We start from the raw sequence: 27,208 nt of genomic DNA, 5'->3' as shown, positions 1-27,208 counted from the left end.
GAGCTGTTTACTGAAGTGATACTTCTTTTATTTATCTAATCTTACTATTAATCCATTTACGTTTTAATGGTCAAGTGACCAAGTTGTAATAATTTTGTAATATGATAGGACGTGGTGATTTTGTCGTAAAAACAAAATCACGATGACTACACACATGTGTGAATGTATTTACAGGCATGAATTATTAAGTATATATGTAAGGACAAGGGTGTGAAGGAAGGAATATAGAATACAAGCCGATACAATTAAGTTAATTATCATTATGGTTACGCGTACTGAAACAGGCTTGTGAATCACATAGTAATACTAAAACCACGGTGGCTCGCTAACGTTTAATCGCATACATGGTTTGAAAAGTTTTACCCTGTATGGATTTATTTTTTGGAGTGAATGGTGGAAGGCAAGGTTATAAACACCCTACCTACCTCCCAACTGTAGGTTTAGTTTGTAAAGAATTTTTATATTAGTTTTAGGGGTGGGTCCTCGATGGCATTGCAAGAATTCTAAGCTATTATTAGGTTAATGTTTATAATAAGAAAAATGGGATTGATGTGAATCTATAGGTATCTACGTAATCTAACGTAATCTAGGACCATATGATTATAACGTGTGAAAAGATGAAATATTAAATAAAGCAAAGAATCTAATATGAACAATCTAGAAGGGATGGACTGTACACAGTGAGCGCCATTCAACATACTCGTAATAAAGAAAAACACACGGGATGTGAAATATGTGAGGGATCGGCAATGATTTTATCACCCTGCTGAAAAAAAGCGAATTGTATTTCCAAAAACTGAAAAAATTGGGCAAGTCTGGTGTTTTTAAAAAAAATACATTTGTCTACATTCATTTGAAAATAATTATTTAAATTAGAATAAAAATGTAGGTTTTTTTCAGGTGCATATGTAAAGTGATCATTAATTAACAGCATTGCTTTCAGCTCAAAGCCAATCAAATTGAGTTACACTACTTTGAAATTATTGCATGTACAATGATGCTTTGAATTTCTCCAGTCTTCCGATTTATTTGTAACAATACCTGATGAGAATGTAACGGCGTAGGTACTGATCGATGCGGTAGAGGAAGGAGCGGTTTTGTCCGGGGCAACCGTGCTCCCACGGATGACCGGCCTCATCTTCAACACTGGAAAAGAACCAGCTTTTTGAACAAATATCTAACTATTTGTGTAATACACGAGTGTTTTCATTTTGAAGTGCCCGCATGCCAGAATGTTCGTTGTACGACCTTTTCCAAGTGAGCGTCTTTTGTTGGTTGTGGGGTGAGAGAAAATTTGAGTTTTCTTTAAAAGCGGAATAAGTAAGCCCGACTGTTTGTATTGAGTGGCGAGAGGGAGGCTCGGTAAGGTTTGGGGACTGACACGGCCAATTTCCTCTTTTGGGTAGAGACCGTGGATGGCGAAAGGGGGCAAGCCATCGTATAAACGACGGGACTGGCTTTATACACTCGTGGCGGTAGGTAGTTTGTTTATTTGCATTGCAAATCTCCTGCTTACCGTCTTTCCCTGCTCTGCTACCCATTTCTGTTGTCCTCGGCTGCTGAGAAGGCAAAGGAATCTCTGAAAACAGAAGTCGTTCAATTACGAACAAAAATAAAACAGAAAACTAAATTAGATTTTTTAAACAAAAACAAGAATAAAATAGAAACAACATCGAAAAAATACGAACATATAATCATTTTAAAGGATTATTTAACATTGTAATTTCAAAACTAAGAAATGAACAAAAATAACAATACTATTAAACACTAAAGAGAAGCACGACGTCAGTCGTTTTACTATAGAAAAATAAACATTTTCCGGCAGCAATATCTTGAGTTCAGTTCATGATATAATCAAATTCAAAATAGAATGTGTTTAATACAGATTACTAATAATGGAGAATCGTACAAATTAAAAAAAACGAACATTTTTTAAGACTTTTTCAAAAACTATTTTTTTAGCCATATAATCGTTTACCAATAATAAACTCAGTCAAATATATGAAACAAGTGAGAGTTTTAAGTTGTACGCCAAATATATATACCTACAAAAAGTTCAAATTTATAAGTCTAATGGAATAAATGGGACCAAAGCATAAAAAGAAACAAGTTTCGGATAACGGTTATCAAAATATTATTTATATACATCTCGTTAAAATTCACCCGCCATTCAATCTTCACCTTTCTCCTGGTGGATTTTGAATGGCCTCAATAAAACACTTCACATGATTTTATTGAAAATTATGAACCTCTCGAAATAGAGGAATTTCTTCAGGATGTGTCATAATATGAAAAATCAGGTGTTCTGGGTACTAGACTTATAATTGGTAGTTGAAATGCGTCTAAAAAGTTGATGGTAATGGAGCTAGGAATTGTAAAATTAATGACCATAATCGGGAAAAAATTCTAACCGAAGAATCTCGTAAATTTGAAGATGCTGGCGTCTGATTGTGCTGCTCGTAAAACTTCCTTTTAACAATGATTTTTCTTGTTTCGCGTTCTTTCCTGGATTAGATTGGAGAAAAGCAAAACTCGAATTGAATTCGTAATGTACAACCTCGAGATTGACATCAGATGATTTGTTCGCAGATTAAAATGTTTAGTAACAGAAGTGTAAGTAGTCAAAGAATGATGAATCTACCTGGAATCCACCAATCCAACTTCTTTTCGTAAAAAACATTTTTTAACTAGGAATAAGCAGAACTTCATTAACATAATTATGGCGTTCTTTTCAGAAATACCCCCTTCAAAATTAGCAAAGAAAAAATCAAACGTTTTTTTCAGACGTCCTAAAGTAAATGCACTGAAACTGCTGATAACCGATCATTTTGAACTATATATCATGTCTGGCTGTGTTTCGGCAAAAAGGGGAATAATATCTTAACCTAAGAAGGTCTGAATATTTCTCAAATTAAATTTTAAAACCGGTAAATCATAAAGGCAAAAATTTAAACCTCTTGGAATACCATTGCCTTAGGCACTAGAGAAACGTGCACACGTTACACGGTTCAATATTTTTAACGAGCAAGAACATACAAGAAAAAACATGTCACTTTTCCCTCGTAATTAATTTTAAAAAGCAAACTTAATTTATTTTTTGTTTTCAAAATATATATATAGCTAACCATAAAGTCGAATAGACCCCTCGGTCTCTCCGAGCGAGTTTTTAGAGATGCACCTGTAGCTGCCGAAGTCCCTCGCCGTTAAGTTGCGCACTGTCAGTTTCATGAATGTCCTGTAGGAGCTTTCTTGTATGTTTGATATGTACTTTTTTGTAGGCAGCAGCATTATGCCCTCATAGACCCAGTAGCTGATCGCTTTCGGATATGCTTCAGTGTTGCATTCCAGTGTCACGTCCGTCCCAGCCGGTGCGCCTACGAGTTGATTCGGCACCCAGATCATAGGTGAAACTGAAATGAAAACCCGAAAAAATTAATAATCAGACGCCACAGGTTATAATATGTTGATATACATTTATGAAAAATAATGTAAACAATATTTTTTATAGAATTTCAAATATTTCTCAACTACTATATAGGTCTTTGTAGACACCCCAAGATTAAGAACATACGGTAGAAAGTTCGCCTTTTTTTCCACAAAACTAAGCACATCGGTGCCTCTTCGAGCATTCTCTTCTCTTACCGAATTGTCTATACCGTATCCGGGCTATTGTCTCACATTTCCAAAGAACATGTATAATTGTTTCGGGTCTTTCTTGACCTACGTGTACTTATCTCTGCTTTGGTCCTTCTTCATTAAGAGGTAGCTAAAAGAGCAATGGCATTGTAGAAGCCATTACTGTTCCTCATTTCTTAGTAAATGCATTTGTTTTAGCGTGTGCCCCATACTCGGTGCTTTCGACAGTAGCTTATGTTTTCCATTCTAAAGCAATTTTTCTAGTCCTAACTTAAGCATAAATAGTTGCCGAACTAAACGAAAGTATGTAGATTCATGAGCCCTTCATTCTCCTTTTTTACCGCCTCATTTACACAGAGTTGGATAGCAAGGAGCTCAGCTTGGAAAATAATTGGGACCAGTCTGAGGGGTTTGAAGCCCATTTACCACAACACATAATCCCACCTCTGTCTTTGATACATCAGTGTACAATATCATAGCCGACTCCTGAACCTTGGGGTTTCCTTTCGTCCAAAGATCGTAACGGCCCACTTGAAAGGGTCCGACAAAGTTGAGTGTGCCTCTCATTTTGTCACTTATCGTTATACGCATATCATTTATTAACTTTCTAAAATTCGGTGATAGTTCCACGAGTTTGTTAGGAACGTGTTCTGCAGCGGACATATGTAAGAGTGGTAGATCGAATGCAGTTTCCAACACTGTTTTCGAAAAAGTATGATTTTCTCTTATGTTACCATACGGCCATACACCATACGAGATTACATACGATGTTGGTTCCCCAGTTTTTGCTTTCATAATCTCCGGCAAATTGTAAGTAATGCCATGTCCTTATGTACTATGTTACCTACATGGCTTTCACGAGTAAGTTTTTGGTGAAGATATCTATCTCAGTGTTTTCTTTCCTTGGAGAAAGTTAAGGCTTCTTTCATAGTGAGTGCTTTTAAGTTTAGCTTCATTATTCTTGTAAATTTCAAAATGAATAGGTTATTTTGCATCTGATTTGACTAAGTAAGCAAGCAACATAAAGCACTTAAATTGTATACTGGCTAAAACAAAAATTTCAATTATTTTAATACTAATAATTAAATTGTAGTATAGAAAAAAATAATAATATCTTAATTAATAGTGATATAAACGTTATATTTGATGAGATAGGATTGCATTTAAGGCCAAAGCCATCACAGTATGAAAGTGGATTATCCTTAGATGTACAGCATTTTTGGCTCTATTTTCAAAGGGTTCAACATTTTGCTTATTTGTTTCGTTTAACAAAAAGATTATTTAAACGATAAGAAAATTGACATTGATACTAAAAATTCTTTTGTAAAAAACTGGCATTGTTCTATAAAAGAACTCATACGAGAATTTTTCTGCTTAAGCCAGCTGAAAAAATAGAAAAAATTTATTTCAAAAGAACACTCTTTTATGTTTTCTACATAGGAAAAATACAGTATTTAATATCATCATCTATTCAGAAGGAAGTAACTTATCTGAACCTACATCGTTGATTTTAAAAATATAATGTTTCATTTGTGGAGTACTCTTTTCACCTAGAATTAGTAAATGAAAAAAAAACATATTGCAACAATGTCAAATGAAAAAAAAAAACACTAAAATGTAAAAGAAATTTGGTTTTATACATGCAAATAACATATGAAAAATATATAATTAATTAAATAATAAGTTTCTGCCCACACTTTTGTTAATTGCACTCTTAAAATAAATCTGTAATATATTATGATATTTTTACAAAATGGTGGTTTACTTTTTTAACAGGAGATTAACATCGTGTGTGAACTGGTAAATCTAAATTAACCTATTTGACGAAAATTTTTGTAAATAGTACATGCTGCTTTATTCTATTAAAAATGGGTCAAATGATAAAATAAAAAGTAAAAAAGATTGATCAACTTCGTTGCATTTTACAGCTCAATTGCACATATTTATAACGCAAGTTGGAATGATAATAAATAAACCTTAACTCGGTAATATTTCCTGTTACAATTAACCATAGATCTTTTATTGCCGTACATGTAAAAGTAATATATTAAATTGAAACGGCTCCTGCATTCCTGAGTAAAAATATTTACTGGTTAATTTTCGAAAATAAAATTAAAAAGAGAAAAATGAGAAGAACTTACATTCAACATCTAATATTATTCTTTTGCTGACAGAGGGTGGAATGCTGTTCGACGCTATGCACAAATATGCTCCCATCTCGTTTCTGCTGATTCGGGTTAAGTTTAACTGCTCGCCTTCTTGTATACCCACTGGAAATAAAACCACATCGGTATATATATAAAAAAAAAAAAAAGTGAAGCCAATGAAATTATTCACGTATGATTTTAGTTAGGACGTTAGAAAACTTTGGTTTCACATAAATATAACCGATTTCTCATGGGCCAGTAAGCAAATCGATAAATTTGTAATTCTGTCTTTAACGATCATTTTGGTCCGCCTATCATCACTGGTTCGGTCTATCTGCCAATTGCCTGGCTCTGCTTATATTCTTCATGCCACGTTCTAAAAGTATGGAGATGTAGAGACCCATCTGACAGACCTAACCAGCAAGCATACGAGAAGCAAAATTATCAGTAACGACAAAATTATAAGTTCATCACACCACACATTAACGGAGAAATCCCACAAATCGACAAATACTAAACCACAAATCTAAAATTAAGCCAACGAATCACCGTAAAATTCCTAAAATTTTGCAAACACGCGCGAAAACCAATCTTAAAATGTGAGTTTAAATGTGGAATCGGGGGAAAAAAAATAGGTGGTTTTGTGTAACGAAACCGCTTGGCCGAGTATGGCCTCACTTCGAACACATTGTATCCAAATGTTTTCCGATTGCGGTTAATCTTCGGGCAGACTACGGCGTAAACTAAGTTATGCGAAGTTAAGCTAACTTGGTTAACAGGTAGGAGATAACTGGCAGGCAACTGCATAAATATAAGATTTTCTACCATAAAATTATATAATGCTGGCAAAAAGGGTAAAAATAGGAGGATGACTTTTCAAATCAATATAAATCTTCAGCTGTCTCATTGCAGATAAGACGTGAAACTAATAAAACTTTTAAAATCAATGTCTATTTTTAGATAAAGTATTAATAAATTCACCACTGGATAGAAAATAAATAAGAATCCTTTCTAATCAATGACAGGTTCAAAGAAAAAGCGTTAAAATTGATGAAAGGTCCGTAAACAATTTATTTGGCATTAATTATGAAATATGAAAACCGTATTTATCTCAAGGAAAATATATATACAAAAACTGTAACAATGAGAAAGAAATTCTATCAAAGGATTAAATTGATTTTGTTTGATGATAAGGAAAATCTTTGTTTACATTAACATAATGTTTCAGGCTTAGTAAACCTTAAAAAAAGTTCTTTTTGTTGAATAATGTAAAATTAAGAGAAGAAATAAGAAAAAATACAAACATATCATTAATAAACTTAAAAATTAATATAATAATTAAGCTATTATCAGTAGTAAAATAAACTTGATAATTCTTATTTATTTTATTTATTGCTATCTGTACATAATATACATTGAGCAAATAGTTAGTTATAAACTAGTCCGACAGACCTGTCAGACCAGAAGGCAGTGAGGAGAGAAACCAACTTTTATTTAATAGGGGGGGGGGAGTAAAAGTTAATTTGGTGGGTTAGATAGAAGGTCACGAGGCCATCGCCGTTTTAAACGGCGTGGAGGATTGTAAGGGTGAGATGTTGAGGAAAGAGTTAGGGCTAAAGGGTTAGGATGGAGGGAGAGTTTAGAGTGAAAAGTGAAGAAGCGTGTATGGATAAGATCTTTCACGAAAGGGATTTTAAGATCTTTGTGGATCGTTTGATTTGTGACGTAGAAGGGAGCATTGAGGATACGGCGGAGAACTTTAGATTGAAAAGACTGAATTCGTTGGATATTGGATGATTTGGCCGAGCCCCACAGCTCGACTCCGTAGGTCCAAATAGGTCTGATGAGTGTTTTGTAAGCGGTTAGTTTGTTATGTATGCTTAGTTTTGATTTTGGTCCAAGAAGGTGTCTGAGTAGTCCATATCTTTTGTTAAGTTCTTGCCGTTTTAATCGTGTATGTGGGTTCCAAGTAAGTCTACTATCTAAGTAAAGCCCAAGGTAGCGGACTTGGTTCGATGGTGGTATTATTTTGTTGTAAATGTGCACTGGTGGACAGGTTTGTCGTTTGAGCGTAAATGTAACGTGTTGGCTTTTTTGTTCGTTTAACCTGATCCGCCACAGATTGCACCAGTTGGTAATAAGGTTCAGGTGTTGTTGGAGTGCTTCTGTTGCTAGGATAGGATTGGAGTGTGTTGATAAGATTGCGGTGTCGTCCGCGTAGGCTGTGATTTGTGTGTTCGGATGTGTGGGTATGTCAGCAGTGTAGATGGTGTAGAGGATTGGGCCTAGGATACTTCCTTGTGGAACGCCAGCTTTGATTGGTGTGATAGGTGAAAACTCGGTGCCGATTCTTACTTTAAACCATCGATCTGAGAGGAAGGATTTCACGATAAGGTAGTAGGCCTGAGGGAGGATACATTTTAACTTATAGAGGAGCCCGGGGTGCCATACTCGGTCAAACGCTTCCGTGACGTCCAGAAATACGGCTGAGCAGTATTGTTTGTTTTCTAGAGCCGAAGATATCGTGTCGACTACTCTGAAGCACTGCTGAACAGTAGAATGGAGAGGTCGAAACCCAAATTGATGGTTCGGAATTACGTTTTCAGAGTCAAATATAGGAATAAATCTTTTAAGGAGGATACGTTCAAAAATTTTGGATAAAATAGGAAGGAGGCTTATTGGTCTATAAGAGGATGGGGCACTGGGGGATTTGTGTGGTTTTGGTATTGGAGTTATTAAAGATAGTTTCCACTGGATAGGGAAATAGGTTGTGCGAAATAAATAGAGGTAATGTACACTATTGCTTTTTTGGGTAGATTGCGGAGGATTTTAGGGGTAATTAGATCATGGCCAGGGGATTTTCTTTCGGAAAGGCGGAGAATCTGGTACATTACATCTGCGGGGTGGATGGGCTTAGGAGGTAGAGCGAGAGGGAGAGGAGAGTGAAGGAATTCATTGATATGATTTGATTGATAATTCTAAACATTAAAAATTTAAATATCCCACATACGATTACCGCGGTAGCCGAGTGGTTAGCATGAGAGACTCTCACGCCGCGGTCGTGGGTTCGATTCCCACCGTCGCCTCTGGCCCTTTTTTCCCGATAACCCCCAATTTGAACAACATATATAAGAATTCGTAATGGCTAATATGCAAAGATCATAAGACAAAAAAAAAAGTCTAGAAAATAATTAATTATTCGTTAAGTGTATTTTGCAAGTAAAACATTGATTAATTTATATATTTTAAAATTTAAAGTTTCAGGGAAAAATTTCATATTACAACTACTTTATAATTTATATACTACAACAACCTCTCGTTTTCCTGTCGAGAGTTATTGGCTGTCCGTCCTCTCGCCTCCATGAGAGTTTTGGTAGGGGCAGCCCATCTGCTTTGCAAACTAGTGAGACATTTTGGTTCTCCCTAACTGCGACGGACGATGGCGTGCTCTCGTTGTCCAAAATATTTGGCGGCACTATAAATTAAACAAGAGATAACCCTTATTGCTAAGTACAGGTACAATTTGAAAAATAATACATAACAATAAAAATAATTGTAAGACAATTAAATTAAGACAATCAAAGATAATTGTGTTAAATCCATTATATTTCGTAGTCCGATTGACCAAATAACTCCTTTCAAATAATCTTTGTTTAAGGTATTGGCTGAAATGTAAAATGACAAAAAAAGAAGGAAAATTCGAATGGTGAGATGGGGAGATGGTGTCCGAATGGATCGAAATTGAATTCTGATTACACGACATTTGAAAAATGGCAAAAAGGAGGGACAATTCAAAAGGTGGGTTGAAATTGGAAGGTTGGTATCCGAGTGGATCGATGTCACGATAGCTCAAGTGGTAGAGCAGCGGCGTATTGAGCCGAAGGTCGTGGGTTCGAATCCCGCACATGACACTAACTTTTCCATCTCAGCCAGTACCTTTCATAAAGATTAACTAATTGAAAATAATTATGTTAGTTCATTCTGTTGTAAGATTTTGTACATATTTTGGAAAAGAAATAAGTGCATATTTTACTAGGTTGTAATGTCACAGAAAATTGTTCATCCGTTAGAAATGAAAAGTTGATAGATTTAATATTTTAATGCGTAAAAGTGTATTTTAACCAAATTCATATCTTACACCAATGTTCATTAGTTAGAGCATAATTTCTAATAAACAATGTTATTAATAATGAAAAGATAACGTTATTCTGTGTGAATGAAGCGCTAGATAAGCGCAGTAAAATCTAGGTTTTTATTACGCCAAAGCGTGAACTAACCACCCCTGCTTTTTTTTAGGTCTAAAATGAGAGGTTTTACTTTACACAGCACAATGAAAATTAACCATAATTATATTCATGCGTTTTCAGCTATCTTGTTATCCCACAGAATCAAGTAAAACGTACGTAAATGTAAAAAAAGAGCGAACTTTTTCCCGTTGCTACAATTTAAATTTTCAAAAATACAAAAATAAATAAATTAACACAAATTATCCATAAATGGAAAAAGAATAAACAAGACAAATTATTGGTGATTAGGATAAAACAACAATATACATTGATGTACACAGTTTACTTCCCCAAATACTCAAAGCTGGTCGTAAAGTTCTTGTCTGACATAATTGTGATTTTAACGAACTTTTAACGGACAAAGGCCGGAGTTGCGGACTGGTTTCAATCAGAGAAACAATATGTGGTGATTTGGGTTTTCATGAATAATTTTCCGATTCGTATTTCTACTGACCTTCTATTTATTTTCCATTGTAATTCAAAGAGCGGATGGATCACAAACGTGGATCTGGCCGGAGGGTAAATCGATGGTGATTTCGTAATTTGGAACATTTCGTATTGTTTCCAAAAAGAGTGGGGTAAATGTCAATTCAACAAGAAGTCGACCGAAATCAATTTGACAACCGAAACTCAATTAAACCTCTCTAATGGAAATCTAACAATTTCCATAATCAAGTTATAATTTACGTAACTGACAGTAAACAATTCTTTCCATCAAGGATAAACTTATCTGATCTCAATGAAGAAGTGACCATTTAAAAGAAAAAGTGCATGTCGTAAATTATTGTTATATTAAATTACAATATTCTTTGCGCAGAACTGATCCCATGGGATGATGACCGTTAGCATGGCTTCACTTTTTTAATTGATTTATCTAGATGAGCTTGCAACTCGCCATCGCCACAATACTAATCGTGTAATCTAAGTTTATTGAACTTTCGATCGATCCAGATGATTTTGTCATTACTAAACTGACCCAAGAAAAGACAGGATTTCCGAAGACAGTCCTTCAACAGAAGCACATAGTAATACTAATATTAAAGATATGGGAATCAACAAGAAAAGTTATATGTATAATACTGAATTTTGAAATTAAATAAATTTATTTTAAATCAATAACAATTGTGAAGATAATAATATTTTATGGAGTATATTTTTGTTTCAATGATACCTCAGTAAATGATTTGTCCCTTCCCGTATTCGTATTGTTAGATTGGAGTTTAAATAAACTCTCCACGTTTAATGAAATTTAGCTCAAATACTAGAAAAATATTTGTGTAATGAAAATAAAATAAAAGTGAACGCGGTTGATATGAAACCTAGATATACAAAGTTCAAAAAAGCATTTTGGGGAAAAGGCCATGAGCAAAGGAAGCTCCAAACGACCGCGGCTCATGGCCGCTTAATTATTATGTTTTGTTTTTATATAGATCATTAATGTAGAAATCAATAATATTCCCCCCATTTGCCCTTATTCTGCTTCTTTTTTGATAGAAGTTTTTAAGAATTATTAAGAATTACAAGGATATAAAATTATGATGACGTTTAATAATCACCACTTTTTGATTATACGTAGTAATATTAATGTAAGTAATAATTATTTATGAGCTATCAAATATCAAATGGTCATCGCCGTCCGTCTGCTTTTAAAAGGAAAATTCCTCCTTCTTTATGCGTTTTTTCTTTTTCTTCCGTGCATATTTGTCATTGGCTGTCATGCATTGTCTCCTATTTTGTTAAGTTCTTAATTTCCTGTAGTTCGCTCATGTTATCGAATTAGCGTAGAGGAACCACCACAGGGCCCGGATTAGGAGCTGGCAGAACACACCACCGAAGACGTGCCGTGGTATCCAGCCGGAAGCACATGCCCAACATCGAAGTACTGGATAAAATAAAAAAAACGTCAGCCATGGTTTTTTCCATCCATTTCTTAAACTTTTAAAAAAGTATTTAAAAACGAAATTACACCATTAAAAAGGATATTATATGGAGTAGAGTTTCACTTTTCTGAAATTTGCAGGTCTCTAGTATTGGAAATAGTAGTTTAGAAACACCATAAATTTTTTTTTAAAGTTCTGGCTACTAAAACACTTATTTCACGAACGTTTACAAGTATTGGATATTTAACGTAATGTTGAATGGTATCAACGGAAAAACTTTTAGTTTTGGAGGTATTCATTGTTTATATGAAGCAAGGTCGCGAAATTTTAAAAAATCAGAAAAAGTGGAATAACTCTGAAACTGCTGATATTCGGGGCGTAGTTAATTAGGACTTTATGGTGCCATTTGAATGTACAATCAGCGGGTTAAGTTTGTAACACGAGTATCCGAAAAAATTACATATAATTTTTTATATAATTATCCAGTAAAACTGGAATTATTAACTATTACAAAAACTTTTGGTACAAGGAACAAGGAAGAACACCCATTATAAATTTCATTTTTTCTTTTTGTTAAGTTTTATCTGAATGCGAATAGAATCCAATGTAAACTAGTTATTAGAGATAGAAAATTATTTAGATAGAAAATAGTAATCTTTTGATATAATCATTACTATTACTCTTAGTTCTTTAATGACCTAATCCAATTAAATTTTAATAATATATTATATACTTTGATATAACGCTCTCTTTATTTAGAAGTACACCTTCTGTGAAATGAAAAATTAAAGGTAGTGAAAAAATCATTCATTGATTGTAGATGTAATAGGAAATAATAAATAAAATGCATTTCTGTATAATTAAGTCGACAATTACAACTGCTTTCGTCGCGAAAACACGCCGGCTGTTATAATTACATTTTTATAAACGAAATAGTCCGGTATTGCACGAATTTACCCCCACCCTATTTACCGAATAAATAAATAAAATGAGTGTATTTAGAAAGAAAATTAAAGCGACAAAAAAGCGGTTTTTAAATGACAGCTTAATAGCGTCTGTCACTCTTTTAAGACATGGTATGAATTACACAGTTTATTTCACCTTGGAAACGCGAGTCACGCGAAATGTTTCCGCCTAATACAAACACAATTACAATTTATCCTTTAATCCAACAATCCCATTCTGAGGAAAAACATCATTCTTCATAGAGAATAATAACACAGGAGAGATGTGTTAGAATATAAAATAAATCTACGTTTGAAGATCGATCATTGTGTATCTGTGCCGAATAACACGTCCTTAAGTTATTCCTTTTACAAGCCTACATTTCTGTATGGAAAAGGAAAAAGAGACCGTGAACAATTCGCTCATGCAAAAATTGAATGACAATTTATACTAGCGATACAAATTATATTCGATAAACCAATAAAAAAAGGACAATCCTTTATTAAATCAATTCTGACAATGTAACAAACTTTAAAAGAATTGCAAAACCCGAAGGATTTAAAAAACAACGAGGTACCAGACCGGATTGACTTGATTTCGTCGCTCCATTGATCCGTGCTTGAGTCAACATGCATAATGCAATACGAACATTTGTAGAAGTCAAATCAGGGGAGAACAATTAGATAACGTCCTGAACGCGATGGGTCAATAAAAGACGCAGCTCCCCATTTTTCATTAAATAAAAAGAAACTCCAGGGCCAGAGAAAAATTAGAATACGGGATAGCTCTCTTCCTTAATTTAATTTTTATCCCCCTTTTTTCCTAATTACAGTTTAATTACGGAATGTTTGAATCGTTTACAGCACTGCTACAGCGGAATGAGATGTTTTGCAAAGGGGTAAAGAAATAAATTAGCATCAGTGGACAATCAGTCAATCTCATCGTCGCCCATTAAAATAACTCTCCAAAACAATCTGATATAATCAGAATCAATAAGTCCGGTCATTATTTGTACTTTTAACACACAGGAGTTACATCCTAGTTTCATCTCTGATGTTCTCAAAAACTACTCAATGTCGAAAAAAATAATTCTTAAAACATTATTTTTTCTAGGATATGTACTACATTCTATATGTTGTAATATTTACACTTTTTTTTCAAATTATTATAAATGTCAAAAGTTATTAGAACTTTTGCCTTCCAATTCTATTAACTTTCATTTGCAGATTGATATTGCCCATTCAATTTTCAAAAAACTGGCAACCTTTCGTTTGAAAATCGGTTCAGAAAAATTTGAGACATTGCCAAACACCAAATTAAATCATATACACATAAAAGCACTTCAGCATTTTTATGAAGACGAGACCTATCTTATCCATATTGGGATAAATCTTACCACATTGGTACACTTTTTTAAAGTACTGTTCAATCAACTTTAATCGAATTTTATGTGCGTGTTGTTAAACCCAACATCAAATAGACACGACTAACCTAAAAGGTATTAAATCCAAAAATACAATATTAAAATGGGTTAATAAAATTTCGAAGTGTACCATTATGGATGAAAACATGAATTTCTGCAAAAAATGAAAAAGTTGTACTTTCTCCCCAACAAAATACGTCGATGTGTAAAATGTGAAAATAAGCAAATATCGATTTCACGGTAAAACCTCATTAGAATTTTTTCAAACTCATTGTCAGTCTTTTTCTGGCATTGCTGTTTTACCTTTTTCAACTTTTTCTGGGGCTTTTCTTGAGGTGGGTCGTGTAAAACGAGTTTTTCAGAACGACAAAGAAGGAGTTTACCAGAGCCAATTATTTTTAGTAAGGAACTGCAAAAAAAAACAAAAAAAACATGCAAATAATGCATTAAAGCCAAAAGAAATTTATCGGATATATACTAAAAAAACTGTAGTTGGACATTAATATCATACATATTGTATATCTGAAGCGTTTTTTAAATATAGTTTATAATCTGTTTGGAAGTAGGTACATTTTTATATATGTAAATGACTAAATTTATATTTACATTTTCTACTACCATTTACATAATTTATATTTAGCTTGTTGTTAATTTTATACTAAAATTTATTTCGTTATCACTAAGAAATTTAAAACGAATTCGAAGAAAAATTATTTTAAAGATAAAAAATAAAATAAATTATGAAAATGTCCTGTTGATCTGTTAACACTCCTTATACTCTTTCGGAAGCAATAAAAGCTAAATTTAATCATTTTTATAAAATGTTTACCGTGCTTGGAAAATTGTTTTGCAAACACCGTTAGGTACACAAAAACCGGAAAAATTCTTGACGTAGGAAATAAAACATTTTTTTAAATCTTTTAATCGAGTTTCCTTTTAGTCAAAATTTAATATTTGTTTAGCGCACGTTTTTTATCGGTCTGAAATCTGCGTTCGACTCGGTCAACATAGCTTTTCTAATGCTAAAATTACTCACTTCGGAAATTTCAAAGAAATGGGTAAATCCTTTCGCGCTTTGTATGCCAGTACTGTATCTGTAGTATGGGTGAAAGATGAAACGAAAAACATTTTTCCAGTCACAAGTGTGGTTAGTCAAGGATGTCCTTTAAGCCCTTTGCTCCTATTACTGCTTATCCAGTAATTCGGCGACTTCATTCTCTGCCAAGGGAAAGGCTTTTATGTTACCCAGCACTTGTATGGGATTGCCAAGAATATAAATTTGTCGAGTGTGTGTTACACATCTTAAAAACTGCCGTCGTGGTGCCCGTCGTACATACTTCTTCTAAAGAAAAAGACGGTTTATGTCATTTTGCTCACGACACAACTTCATCATGACTATTTATCTGATCAAAGTGTTGGGCTAGGTGAGAATCGCATGTCAAAAACAGAACGAAAATAAAAATTTTTTTAGCCAAGGCATCGAGACAAATCGCGGATTAGTTTGGAATTGTATATTATCTGAACGCGTTCTCGATTGTGATCTCCCAGTCTTGCACGAGGATTCGACTGTTATGCCAGATAAAACAATTACCAGGGCAAATACGTCAAACCGGTTCACAGTCTACAGGGTTCTGAGGTGGAGATTCAATACGTCAACTGGGAAAAGCTAGTTTGGGAAAAGTCTGTTCGTCCAATCCTCCCATATTCAAACTAAAAGAAAGGAATTGTTATTCCTCAAAGGACAACCTTACGTCTACTGCAGAAGAATTCTCTATCTGAGGAAAAGAGAAGACCCGGAGCAGTTTTTCTGCTGCTACCCAATGCTAGTGGAGTTTCCCTACGCCTTTTTTTAAGAAGTTTCTCGTCAAGGCATATGATCGATACGTTCAATGGCACGAAACAATGGAAAAGTGCCGTATCTTTCGCTCACTCAGCTCTAAGGTATCGGCGAATTTTGATCGACCACTTTAATTACTAGGAGAAGATTGGGTAAAAAAAGTTTGATGGTGAAATTGACAACGACTTCTCAAAAATTGAATAATTATATGCGTAAAAATATCGACAAAATTTAATTTTAAATAGAAGAGCTAAAACAAAATTTTGCATCAATTTCACGAAAAAATATGACCTAGTTTACTAGAAAAATGTTTGGGTTTTAGAAATTTTTTGATTATTGATCAACTTTGATAGCATGTACTGCATTTTTATTGCAAACTACATAGAACGTTCTGTAAAATGATATATTCATAGCTTATTTGAGCAAGTAGAAAAGCGAGATAAAAATATTAAAATCGGACAATTACAACTTTAAAAAAGGGATGCCGGTGGCCGCAACGGTTTAGGCGTTGACACAGCGCTCATCACTGTAAGGTAAAGATCCCTGGTTCGAATCTAGCGGCCCTGCATCCAGCCCGATATACATTGGCACATAAATGTGCTTTTTTTCAAAAACACCGGCTCCCCGAGGTTGGTATAACCTCTGCCTTTGCGAACTTTCGTAAAAAAAAATGACGAACCAAGGCCTATTCACAAGAAGTTACGAATACGTGTTAGTTATTTTGGAGAGTAGAATCTCCAAACAAAGTTTGGTTCAAATCCGTGACCCATCCACCCTTGTAAGATTTTTATGAATCATTAAAATTAAAATGTTTTCTGTAGTTCTAATATGTAATGTTTAACTCAATAAGTTTAGAAGTGATGCTGATTCTGCTTGGGCCAATGAACCGTTATAGAACGGAATAATCACATCAAACAGATTAATTGAAAATAATTCAATTAAAAAAATATCCAAATCCGTGACCTATCGACCCCCTTGTAATATTTTAATTAGTCTTTTTAAAATGTATTATGTAGTACTTTGTTACAATAAAAGTACTCTTTGTTACAATACGTTTCGAAATTAGAATTTTCGTTTGCTACCTAGATGCTTTAGCGGAATTTGCTGACTCTGTTTGGGGCAATGAATGCCGAGTAAAAACGAAATAATCATCATCAACCAAATTAATTGAAAATAAGTCAATTCAAAAATGTTTTATTTACAAATAAACATTTATTATGAATAATTATTGATATATAATAAAAAAGATAAGAACATGCTTAAATTTTTGTATAAACCGAATCCGAGTAACACATTATTACGAATTTAGAAAATAACATTTATAATCTACTCACCGACAACCTGAAGGTATCCAACCTGACTGATCATCGGGTTCGTGTTTACTTGGCACATGTAGTAGCCTCTGTCTTCCTGCTGAGCCTGGTTGACATTGAGCATCCAGGTTTTGTGGTTGTCGTGGGACACGCTGAATCTAGACACTCTGGCGATGACGTGCCTGTGTATGGTCAGGATCATCTGTCGGTCTATGTGTATCCAGGCGACCTTAAAAAAAAATTCAGCGCGTTATTTTGACAAGAAGCGACCTACAATCCGCAGGCAGAACCCTAAGAGGTTTATTGAGACGTCCTTGTAGTATTGTTAGTGTTAATAGGACAGTACTTAATTGTCTTTTTATTTTTAAAAAGTTATTTTTTATTTATTAATTTTATGAAAGCAGTCGTAGATTTATAGCCTGATATCGTGATAAATAATAATATTAAGTAAGTTTTAAATTGTGTATATGCACGGTGCGATCGGCCATACGCTCAGTTGCGTACAGTGTTTTGGTATAACGTTGCGTTGAGTGGGGTAAAAAGTTCCAATGAGCGCGACGAGGCGACGAGTGTAGATCACGCATTCTCATACTTTTTTAAGACAAGACTGAGGGCCGCATTGCATGACTAGTCTGCTCACTTTACTAATCTTTTTATTTATTTATTATCTTTTTTTCACTAAGAGTCACTAGGATAGAATCTGCCAACTTCGTGGAACATCTCCTCTTTCCAGCTTCCAGTTCCATCTTTTCAGCATTTCTTTTATGCTTCCACTGCCATATTTTCCTAACAGCATCCTACAGCAGCGTCCATAATCTTATCGGTACATAACACGATTTGATTGTTTGCTTTTTTATACGCATACATTAATCATATTAATATCTCTTTTTGATTGGACACTATTAAATTTATTAACACAGAAATTACTTTTTTATTGCATGCAATCATAGAAGTAAACTTTTTCATGTGAATTTGCTGTATTTGTTCTTTATATATATTTTTTTAAATATTGTAATTACAACATATATTAACAGTATACCTTTTTTTGTCAAATTAATCCTTCTCTCGTTGTTATCAAATTCAATATGGTTTACATCTGTACATGAGAGTAGTTTTTATTTATTTATTTATTTTTTTTAAACATCAGTGTGAAGTGTAATTCACGAAAAACAGACAACTATGCAATAGTTGGGGATATCCTAAATATTGTGGAGCCATGATTCGCACAGTATTCTATATCTTTATTTAGGGAAAATATTTTTATTTACACATTATGTATACATTACAAAGCTCATAATAGAGGCATTTACAAATATAACAAATACATTATAAATAGTATAATCAGACCTGTATACACATGATTTCCTTCAGTGGTTTAGAATTGGCAATAATTTTTTTATAACTGTTTTGTGACTGGTAAAATATATCCAGTTGGTCGTTTGCATAATTTAGTATTTTTTAAGCCCTTTCCAGGGGAGCATTTTTCATATAATTGTTTTTATGGTGTCCTATATAAAACAACTCTGTCTATTTCTATCGGCAGGTACATGAAATTTTTATCTCTTCTAGTAGAGAGGGGCATTTAATTATATTGTTAATTATTTTGAACAATATTAGAGCATCAGTCATTTATCTTCTAGATTCTAGTGAATTTATACTTAATTCGGACCTCACTTGAAAGGTTTGTCCATCTGGTTCAAGACGTATTTGAAGTTTTAGTCCACAGAATCTTAAAAATTTGTTTTGCTCCTTTTCTAATGTATATACATTATTACTTTAGTAGGGTACCAAACAGGTGAGTTATATTTTAAGTGGGACCTGACCCGAGCAAAATATAGGTTTTTAATGACATTAATGTTATTTATATTAGTTACATTACGCTAAACGAGACCTAGCATTTTTAGTCTTTTGTTTTTTCTATATTCTATATCTTCAAGGAACGTTAATGTAGAATCAAAAATTACCCCTAGGTCCTTCATGGTGTCTAGTCAAGCAAGATTAATATCACAGATTAGAGAGCATCGAATACGATGGAAGCGTATTAAATTACATTTTTTAATATTAAGTTCTAGGGTGTTTACTGAGCACTATGTCACTATATATATAAGTAGGAAGTTTATGGGCCAACAAACAGCTGAGGTCATCGCCGGCCCTCTGCGTGTTTTCCATCTTTTTCTTTTCTTTCGCGCATACTTTGTTTTAAACTGCAGGCATTTGAGCATCTCGATCTGGTTACTGACTCTTGATTTCAGATAAATGCTACGTTGATATTCTAAAATGCTAGTCTCTCATTTGTACCTCAGGTTGTCAAATACAGAATGAAAACAAAACATACAATACATATATATACATCACCACAAACATAGATGTCTGGTCACATTCATTCCCCCAGGGTACTCGATATTCCTCGGGGCGGGGTTGAACCCTCTCCACTCTCGCTAATAACTTACTTTTACTCTCCAGACGTCACACACTCACCCCAGAGTATCGATATTCCTCGGGGCGGGGTTTAATCACCCCTTCCTTTCATGCTAATAAATTACATTCATTCCAATAAATTAACATAAAGTCAAACACAGACTCAACGCAAACACATACAACTATATACATTTAAAAATCCCTATAGCCCTGAGGTACCGGAACAGCGATCTGTGCCCGCTGCCGTGCTTCAAGACTACGCACAGGTCCGATGATATGCCAAAATATTGCCTATATATATCAAGCCTTCTGCACTTGAAGAGGTGCTCGACCATTATTCTATCCTTACATAACGGGCACCTACGCGGTCGCTTTCCGGCCAGAAGGTGCCCGTGCGTTATTCTCGTATGACCTATGCGTAGTCTTGTCAGTATGGCTTTTTCCCTTTTCGAACCGTTCTCCGTGGACCAGGGACCGACTTCTTTCTTAACCTGCCACAGTTTGGCAGGGTTAATTCTATTTCTTCGAGCCCAGCGGTCAGTATGTCACTAATTTTGTTTATTAATTATTTAATTCTGTTTGGATAATATCACAGTCGTTTGCACAATCCATGGGTCTGTACAATTTACTGTCATCTCCAAATGGTTTAAATTTACAATTTTTAAAACATGACAATGTCATTTATAAATATATTAAATAATATTGGTGAAATTGGTCCTCTTGCGGAATCATAATAAATATGTTAATATACAAAAATATAAAATTTATTTACTTTCCATTATTAATTGCGAAATAAAAACCTCCGGGTAATGCGAATAATTTAAAGGGAATTAAAGTGGTCGATATAGAAACTCCAACCTTGCATTAATAATATAATTTGAACGATTTCCCATACAAGTTTCAAATATAAATATAATATATAATAAATATACATTATATAGGAATAATTTGCGCTATGCGTACTTCCGCTTATTTAACAGTCCTAGAGGATTTTAATAAACAAGCGTCCACGGTTTTACTTTGTTGCTACCGTCCGTGGCCGCATTTCCCAAGTTGGATTCAATTCCCTTTTAACGATCAAACCGGCATTCCGTAGTTTGACACAAGTCATAAATTTATGCCACATTGCGGGTATTTGCATATCACTAAATCGAGAATGATGTAGTCGAAACTAGCTGAATACACGTAATATTTTAAATGGTTATATAATATTCTTAACATTAAAAATTTGAATGTGCATTTATTCATATATTTAAAATACAATCGTATATCATAACAATATTTTACAACTCCCATGTATTTTTTCAGTCGAACATTTTTTGAAAAATATAAATAACCAAAAGGGATTAATAAGCTTGTACATGGCGAATATACATTTAAGTACATATACACAAGTTACTTATTCATCCAATTTTCCTAAATTATAATTTTAAAAAACGTACAATAAAATTTCAAGATACAGCAGCAAAGAATCGAACCTTAGCATATTATAAAAAATAAGTAAAATAAAAATATAAACCACCATAATTTAATAATATCATAATAACAAAAGAAGAATAAGTAAGTATAAAGTAATAAGTAAGATAATTGGGTATGATAATTATTGACAGATAATAGCATTCAAATTTCATCAGACATTAAAATTGTGACAAATTTGTGACTGATGGTATGGCATATTTCTATCAAATTATTTACAATTTCATCAGGTAAATTAATAATGTTTTACATGATATTTGACTTATTTTTTGTTTATTCTCCGAGGATTCTTATACAAAGAGGATGGAAAAGCGTTTGTTTTAAAATATTTAACAAATTAAAGAGCTGCAATAGAACAACGTTTTTGTCTACTTTGTTAATGTTACATGGTATTAGATAATCTTATGACGGATCTTGATTTCTTTCAGTGAATTTCAATTTTTTTGAAAAAAAGTTTCTTCATGAAATATTTGACGGTTCCGTAGATTTCTTTGTAGTAAATATTTTGTTATCGAAAAATAATTCTCCAACAAGAAGAATTTCGATTATTTTACACGTGTATTTAAAAAAAATTATATAGTAAATAGGCAGTTTTATAATAAGACAAGCATCATTGTTTCCTTAGGTAATAAAATTAAGCTGTTTTATGATAAATAATAAACCTATAATAATAACATTAGAAACAATGCAGTAAGGTTATAATTGTCTTAAAATATTGCCCAACATCATTATTATGAAACCTTATAATTAATTCCATTAGAGTTCGTGGTCCGATTGACCCAATAACTTTTTTCAGTTCATTAATTTTTATGGAAGGTATTGCTTGAGATAAAAAAGTCAGTGTCATGAGCGGGATTCGAACCCACGAACTTCGGCTAGCTTTTTCATTTCAACCAGGCCCTTACATCCAAAGAATAATTATTTGAAAGATTTAATTTTAAGATTTAATACGCCGCTGCTTACCACTTGAGCTATCGTGGCTTCGATCTCCGTGGCCATTCCATTTGTCGCCGAGAATTGAATCCTGATTACACGACATTTGAAAAATGGCAAACAGGAGTGACAATTCAAAAGGTGGGTTGAAATTGGAAGGTTGGTGTCCGAGTGGATCGATGTCACGACAGCTCAAGTGGTAGAGCAGCGGCGTATTTAGCCAAAGGTCGTGGGTTCGAATCCCTCTCGTGCCATTAACGTTTTTTCATCTCAACAAAAAACCTTAATTAATTGTAATATATTAATTGGTTAAGCGGACCACGAAATTAGTGAATTTAATGAATTGAAATGAAGTACAGTTCACTAAAGCTCTCCGTCGCCATTTCAATTGTCGTCGAGAATCCAAACCGATTACACGACATTTGAAAAATGGCAAAAGGAGGGAAAACTCAGAAGGTGGGGTTGAGATAGGAAGTTGATGTCCGAGTGGATCGAGGTCACGAAAGCTCAGGTGGTAGAGCAGCGGCGTATCTAGCCGAAGGTCGTGGGTTCGAATCCCTCTCGCGCCATTAGCTTTTTTTCATCTCAACTAAAAACCTTAATTAAATGTAATGATTTAATTGGTCAAGCGGACCACGAAATTAGTGAACTTATAATTAATATTATTATAAGAACTTAATTATCCAAGATTTCTAATTTTGTCACTTTTGGACTGTTCTTCCTTTCCTGTAATTATTGCAACTAAAGATAAAATTTAGCATATTCTAATATAAGTACAACTTAATTGGTTCTAAATACTATTTTTTGGTCAAAATTGGTTTGAGTCCCGGCCCTGTGGTACTCCCGCACCACAGGCTAAGATTCGGAGTTGTCCGATTCTTGGCGAAAACGGAAAAATCGTTCTGTTAAGTTGGGAAGAATTAGGTGCAAAGTCTTTGGAAAGACACGTACGTTCAACTTTACAACATACCTCATGATACCAGCAATTAAACACATGTGTCACTTTATGAAAGTCCACTGAAACAGTTTAAGCTCAAAGAAATGAGGATATGGGACCGACATCGCGAAGATCCAGCTGAGATGTGGAATATTGAGGACGAAAACCGAACTAGTGATCTGTGAGAAAGTTGAGAAAGCCTTAAGGCTGGGAAGCTTCGTTTTATAGGATAAAATTCCCTACTTAAGCACAAAATATGCAATTTTATTTTAATTATTTTAATGTTTTACGTGATCATTTAAAATGGAGATACTTTTACTATAAAATACACTCAAGAAAGCTTACGACCTCTAACTTAGAGCATTAGTGAGAAATAATTCCAGCTCGAGTTATAGCAGAGATGATCGCAGTATCGCATTTTCTCATTTAAAATCCTTAGTAACGCACTAATTAAACTGCAGAAACTTTCACTTTGCGCCTACATTACATGTATAAGATTATTCAAATTAATATTAACAAAAGGAATGGGGAGTATCTATAAACATTTTAAAAAATTGTATTGGTTAAACATAATAAACTACTTCTAAAAGCAGAAGTTACGAAGAAAAAAGTTTGTACTGTTCATTTGGCGAGGTAGGATCTTTACGATGTGTTCCTTCCTAAGAACGAAACGACCCAATTCGGTATTATACTTTTATGAAGTCCACCAACTAACCAATATAATTAAGAAAAATGTGGTTTTTTTTAATTTATTAAAACTAGTAACGCTATTTCGTGACAACACATTGTTTCATGTTGGATTTCTGATTCTGAAAAAATGTTCTTGTTAAGCAATCATTATTTAACGATAAAAGATTTCAAATTGGACAATGCATGATTAATTGAACAAAAACGCTTATATGCCCTATGGAAAAGTGAGAGCTTTCTCTGAAGGAATTTTCTATGGGCAAATCAATGTCTTACAAAATTATGTAATCGCCAAAGTACACAAAGTGATCGAATAAATATTTAAGAAACAGGTCACATTAATTTTTGATGTGCTAACACAAAAAAGTGTCTGACAAATTTAAAAGAAAAAAAAACGCAATTTTCATTTGCGCATTTAAAAAAATCCTTTTCCAAAGCTTTTTCTTTCCTGGCAATAAACGAATCCTGACAAACCTTTTTTTTACCCTTGAAAAAACAAAGAGATTAAAACATTGAGATCCTGTCAGCTCGGCCAGAACCTGGCAATTAAGGAAGTCCGGAATCTCTTTCCCTTTTGCCCCACCCTCTTTATTCTCGAAACCCCTAATTATTCCAACGCCCTGGGCCGGCCTCCTAATCCCCCCCCCGAAACTACCCTCTTTGTGCACCGACACATCCCCACCGACAAGTTCCATAACGGTAAAGGTTGTCTCCCTCGGGGGACAACTTTACCAGCAATTCGAGTTCAGCATAATCAAAAAGCAGGGAAATATTAATTATTTAGTGGTAGGAGAGGAGGAGAATCCAAAAGTAAAGGTTCATCACACCAACCATTTCAAGAAAAAATTACAAAAAATGTTATACACACTGTAACTCGTCAGTTTACATTTTAACTCTAAAGATCAACAATTGTTTTAACTGTTTGCTTATAAGAAGCCTTCTATTATACCAACAATAAATAATTATCATATTAACTACTCTGTAATAGTCAATCTATAATACATGTAAAATATACTATTAGTAGTAACTGTCTATTAGAGTCAGTGAACTCGTGTTGAACCGGCATTAGGCGGCTTATTGGGTCGGTCTTTGGAAACTAAAGGAGGAGAATGGCCTCTGCAGGTGCCATTCTAGGTAAGCCAATTGATACTCCAAAGTACGACTTCACCAAGAAGTACAAAGTGCTGATACTAGAACGGGAAGAATGAGCCAAAGGAACACTACTAAAGGTAAATTCCTGCTGGTATACTGACGGCTCCAATACCGACATGGGTACGGGAGCTGGGGTCTTTGGGATAAACCCCAAGGCCGAACTGTTGGTAAACCTAGGCAAGTATGCTACAGTGTTCCAGTCTGAAATCATAGCGATTGAACAATGTGCCAGAGAAATAAAAAAGCTAGGAATACACTCCCGGAAGATAGTAATTTACTCTGACAGCCAGGCAGCTCTCAGGGCCTTAACCTCATGCGAGGCGAAGGCAGAGAGTGTTTGGAAATGCATGGAGGCCCTGACGGAATTTAGCTACACTAAAGTCCAGACCCTGGCACGGGTCCTGGACATTTGGGGCATAGAGGCAACGAAAAGGTTGACATGATGTCTAAAAAGGGAGCTAACATGGACTCTCTGGGGACAGAAACCTACTGCGGGCTAGCAGGCCTGCCACAAAAAGGAATACATCTTAAAATGGATCCTTAATGAGTCCAAAACCTGGTGGAACAATACCACAGCTTTGTGGCACGCGAAGAGATTCATAGAAGTATCATCCGCAAAACTTACAAAAGAATTACTGGATGGCAACCGTAACCGAGCCAGGATTCTGGTTGGACTCTGAGAGGGCACCGCTACTTAAGAAAGCACATGCACCAGATAGGAGTACAGACAGAAGAAACCCTGTGCAGATGCTGCCAGGAAGAGGAGGAAACAAGCAGAACACATTTCATGTTTCTGTGAAGGTCTATGTAGGTGCAGGTTCTTGCAACAAGGACAAAAAACCACAAGCAAGATCCTACACCAAGGAACCGCTAGCAAAGCTGTGAAGCTGGTTAATAGCCTGAAGCTGTCCAGTGAATTATAAATAGCACAGGAGCACGATAGATCTATTTAGGTCGAGGTGCAATAGGCCTTGCGGCCGCCTCTCTTATCCCTATCCCTGGCTCGGTCTTCTACAGAAACTACTTACTTCTTAGTTCACTGTTATCAATGTCTTCTTAAATTGAACGCAATCGGTTGAGAGAATAGGAAGAAAAACTAATAAGGAAAATACACAGTTGGGATTTCAATTTAGTCACATATTCATCAAGACATCACATCTTCAATCATATTTGCATTGAAAATTAATTATTAAAATTTCGGATTTATTAAAATATGTCCATGGTATACTTTACTTATAGCGTACTAAAACATTTACCAAAACAATCGTTGTTCACTGTGATTTGATCTTTTACAAAAACAATCAATTTTCTGAAATAATAAGCCAGTAGTAATCACAGCATTGGGTCACTTATTGTGTCGGTCTTTACTAACGGGTTTGTTCTGGTTTGTTTACCTATCCAAACATACCAACGAGTCAAGACGGACCCATTAAATGACCAAATGCCGGTTCAGCATGGACTGTTTACTATCTGAGATGGACAGTTATAAGAGGTTTAAAAACAGAATATTATTTTAAAAGTTTATTTGTTTTACATCTTAATTCCAGAACAAAATTTTCTCTTCCTAATCTCAAAATTCTAACAATTCCTTGAAAAATTATAGAGAAACTACTTTCCTACTTAGTTCACTGTTATGAATGAATTCTCAAATTGAATGCAACCGGTTGAGAGAATAGGACAATTGAACTTATAAGGAAAATATCTCAGTTGGAATTGCAATTTAGTCATATATTCATCAAGACACCACGTCTTCAATCATATTTGCATTGAAAATTACATCATGAGTGACAGTCTGCATATTGAGAAACGAGAGTTCATTCTAGCAATCAACTCGGCTCTCTTAATATTGCCGTTAAAACAAAACAGTGTTTTACAACACTTAAATTAAGTAAGTTAATAGCTTGTATTTTTAAACGTAACAAACTAAATAATATTTTAGTGAGTTTTACAAATGATTATTGAAATTTGTATTCATTATAAAAAGTCGGTGGAATACATTACTTATAGAGTTCTAAAATATCTAAATAAATCTAAACAAAACAAACGGTGTTCACTATGGTTTGATCTTTTACAAAAAAATCCATTTTCTGAAATAATAAGCCAATAGTAATTACAGCATAGTGGAAGTGGAAAAACAA

At 34.2% G+C, this 27,208-nt stretch overlaps 1 protein-coding gene across 2 annotated transcripts in view; it reads right to left on the bottom strand.

Moving 5' to 3' along the window:
- LOC106668588 (lachesin-like) overlaps positions 1–27,208 on the bottom strand; it is an 88,493-nt gene that overhangs the window by 5,799 nt on the left and 55,486 nt on the right. Inside the window, exons 3-8 of one of the 2 annotated variants that reach the window (XM_014397483.2) lie at positions 17,489–17,696; positions 9,097–9,258; positions 5,778–5,906; positions 3,126–3,410; positions 1,517–1,579; positions 1,042–1,146 (exon numbers count right to left, since the gene is read on the bottom strand). In XM_014397483.2, the coding sequence (XP_014252969.1) occupies positions 1,042–1,146; positions 1,517–1,579; positions 3,126–3,410; positions 5,778–5,906; positions 9,097–9,258; positions 17,489–17,696 (952 nt within the window). The remainder of the gene's footprint in view (positions 1–1,041; positions 1,147–1,516; positions 1,580–3,125; positions 3,411–5,777; positions 5,907–9,096; positions 9,259–17,488; positions 17,697–27,208) is intronic. The other variant, XM_014397484.2, reaches the window with a different exon arrangement.

This window comes from Cimex lectularius, unplaced genomic scaffold, assembly GCF_000648675.2.
Source record: "Cimex lectularius strain Harlan isolate CLEC.00 unplaced genomic scaffold, Clec_2.1 scaffold7, whole genome shotgun sequence".
NCBI lineage: Eukaryota > Metazoa > Arthropoda > Insecta > Hemiptera > Cimicidae > Cimex > Cimex lectularius.
Note: the sequence above shows the minus strand (reverse complement) of the source record. Positions and strands in the feature narration are given on the sequence as shown.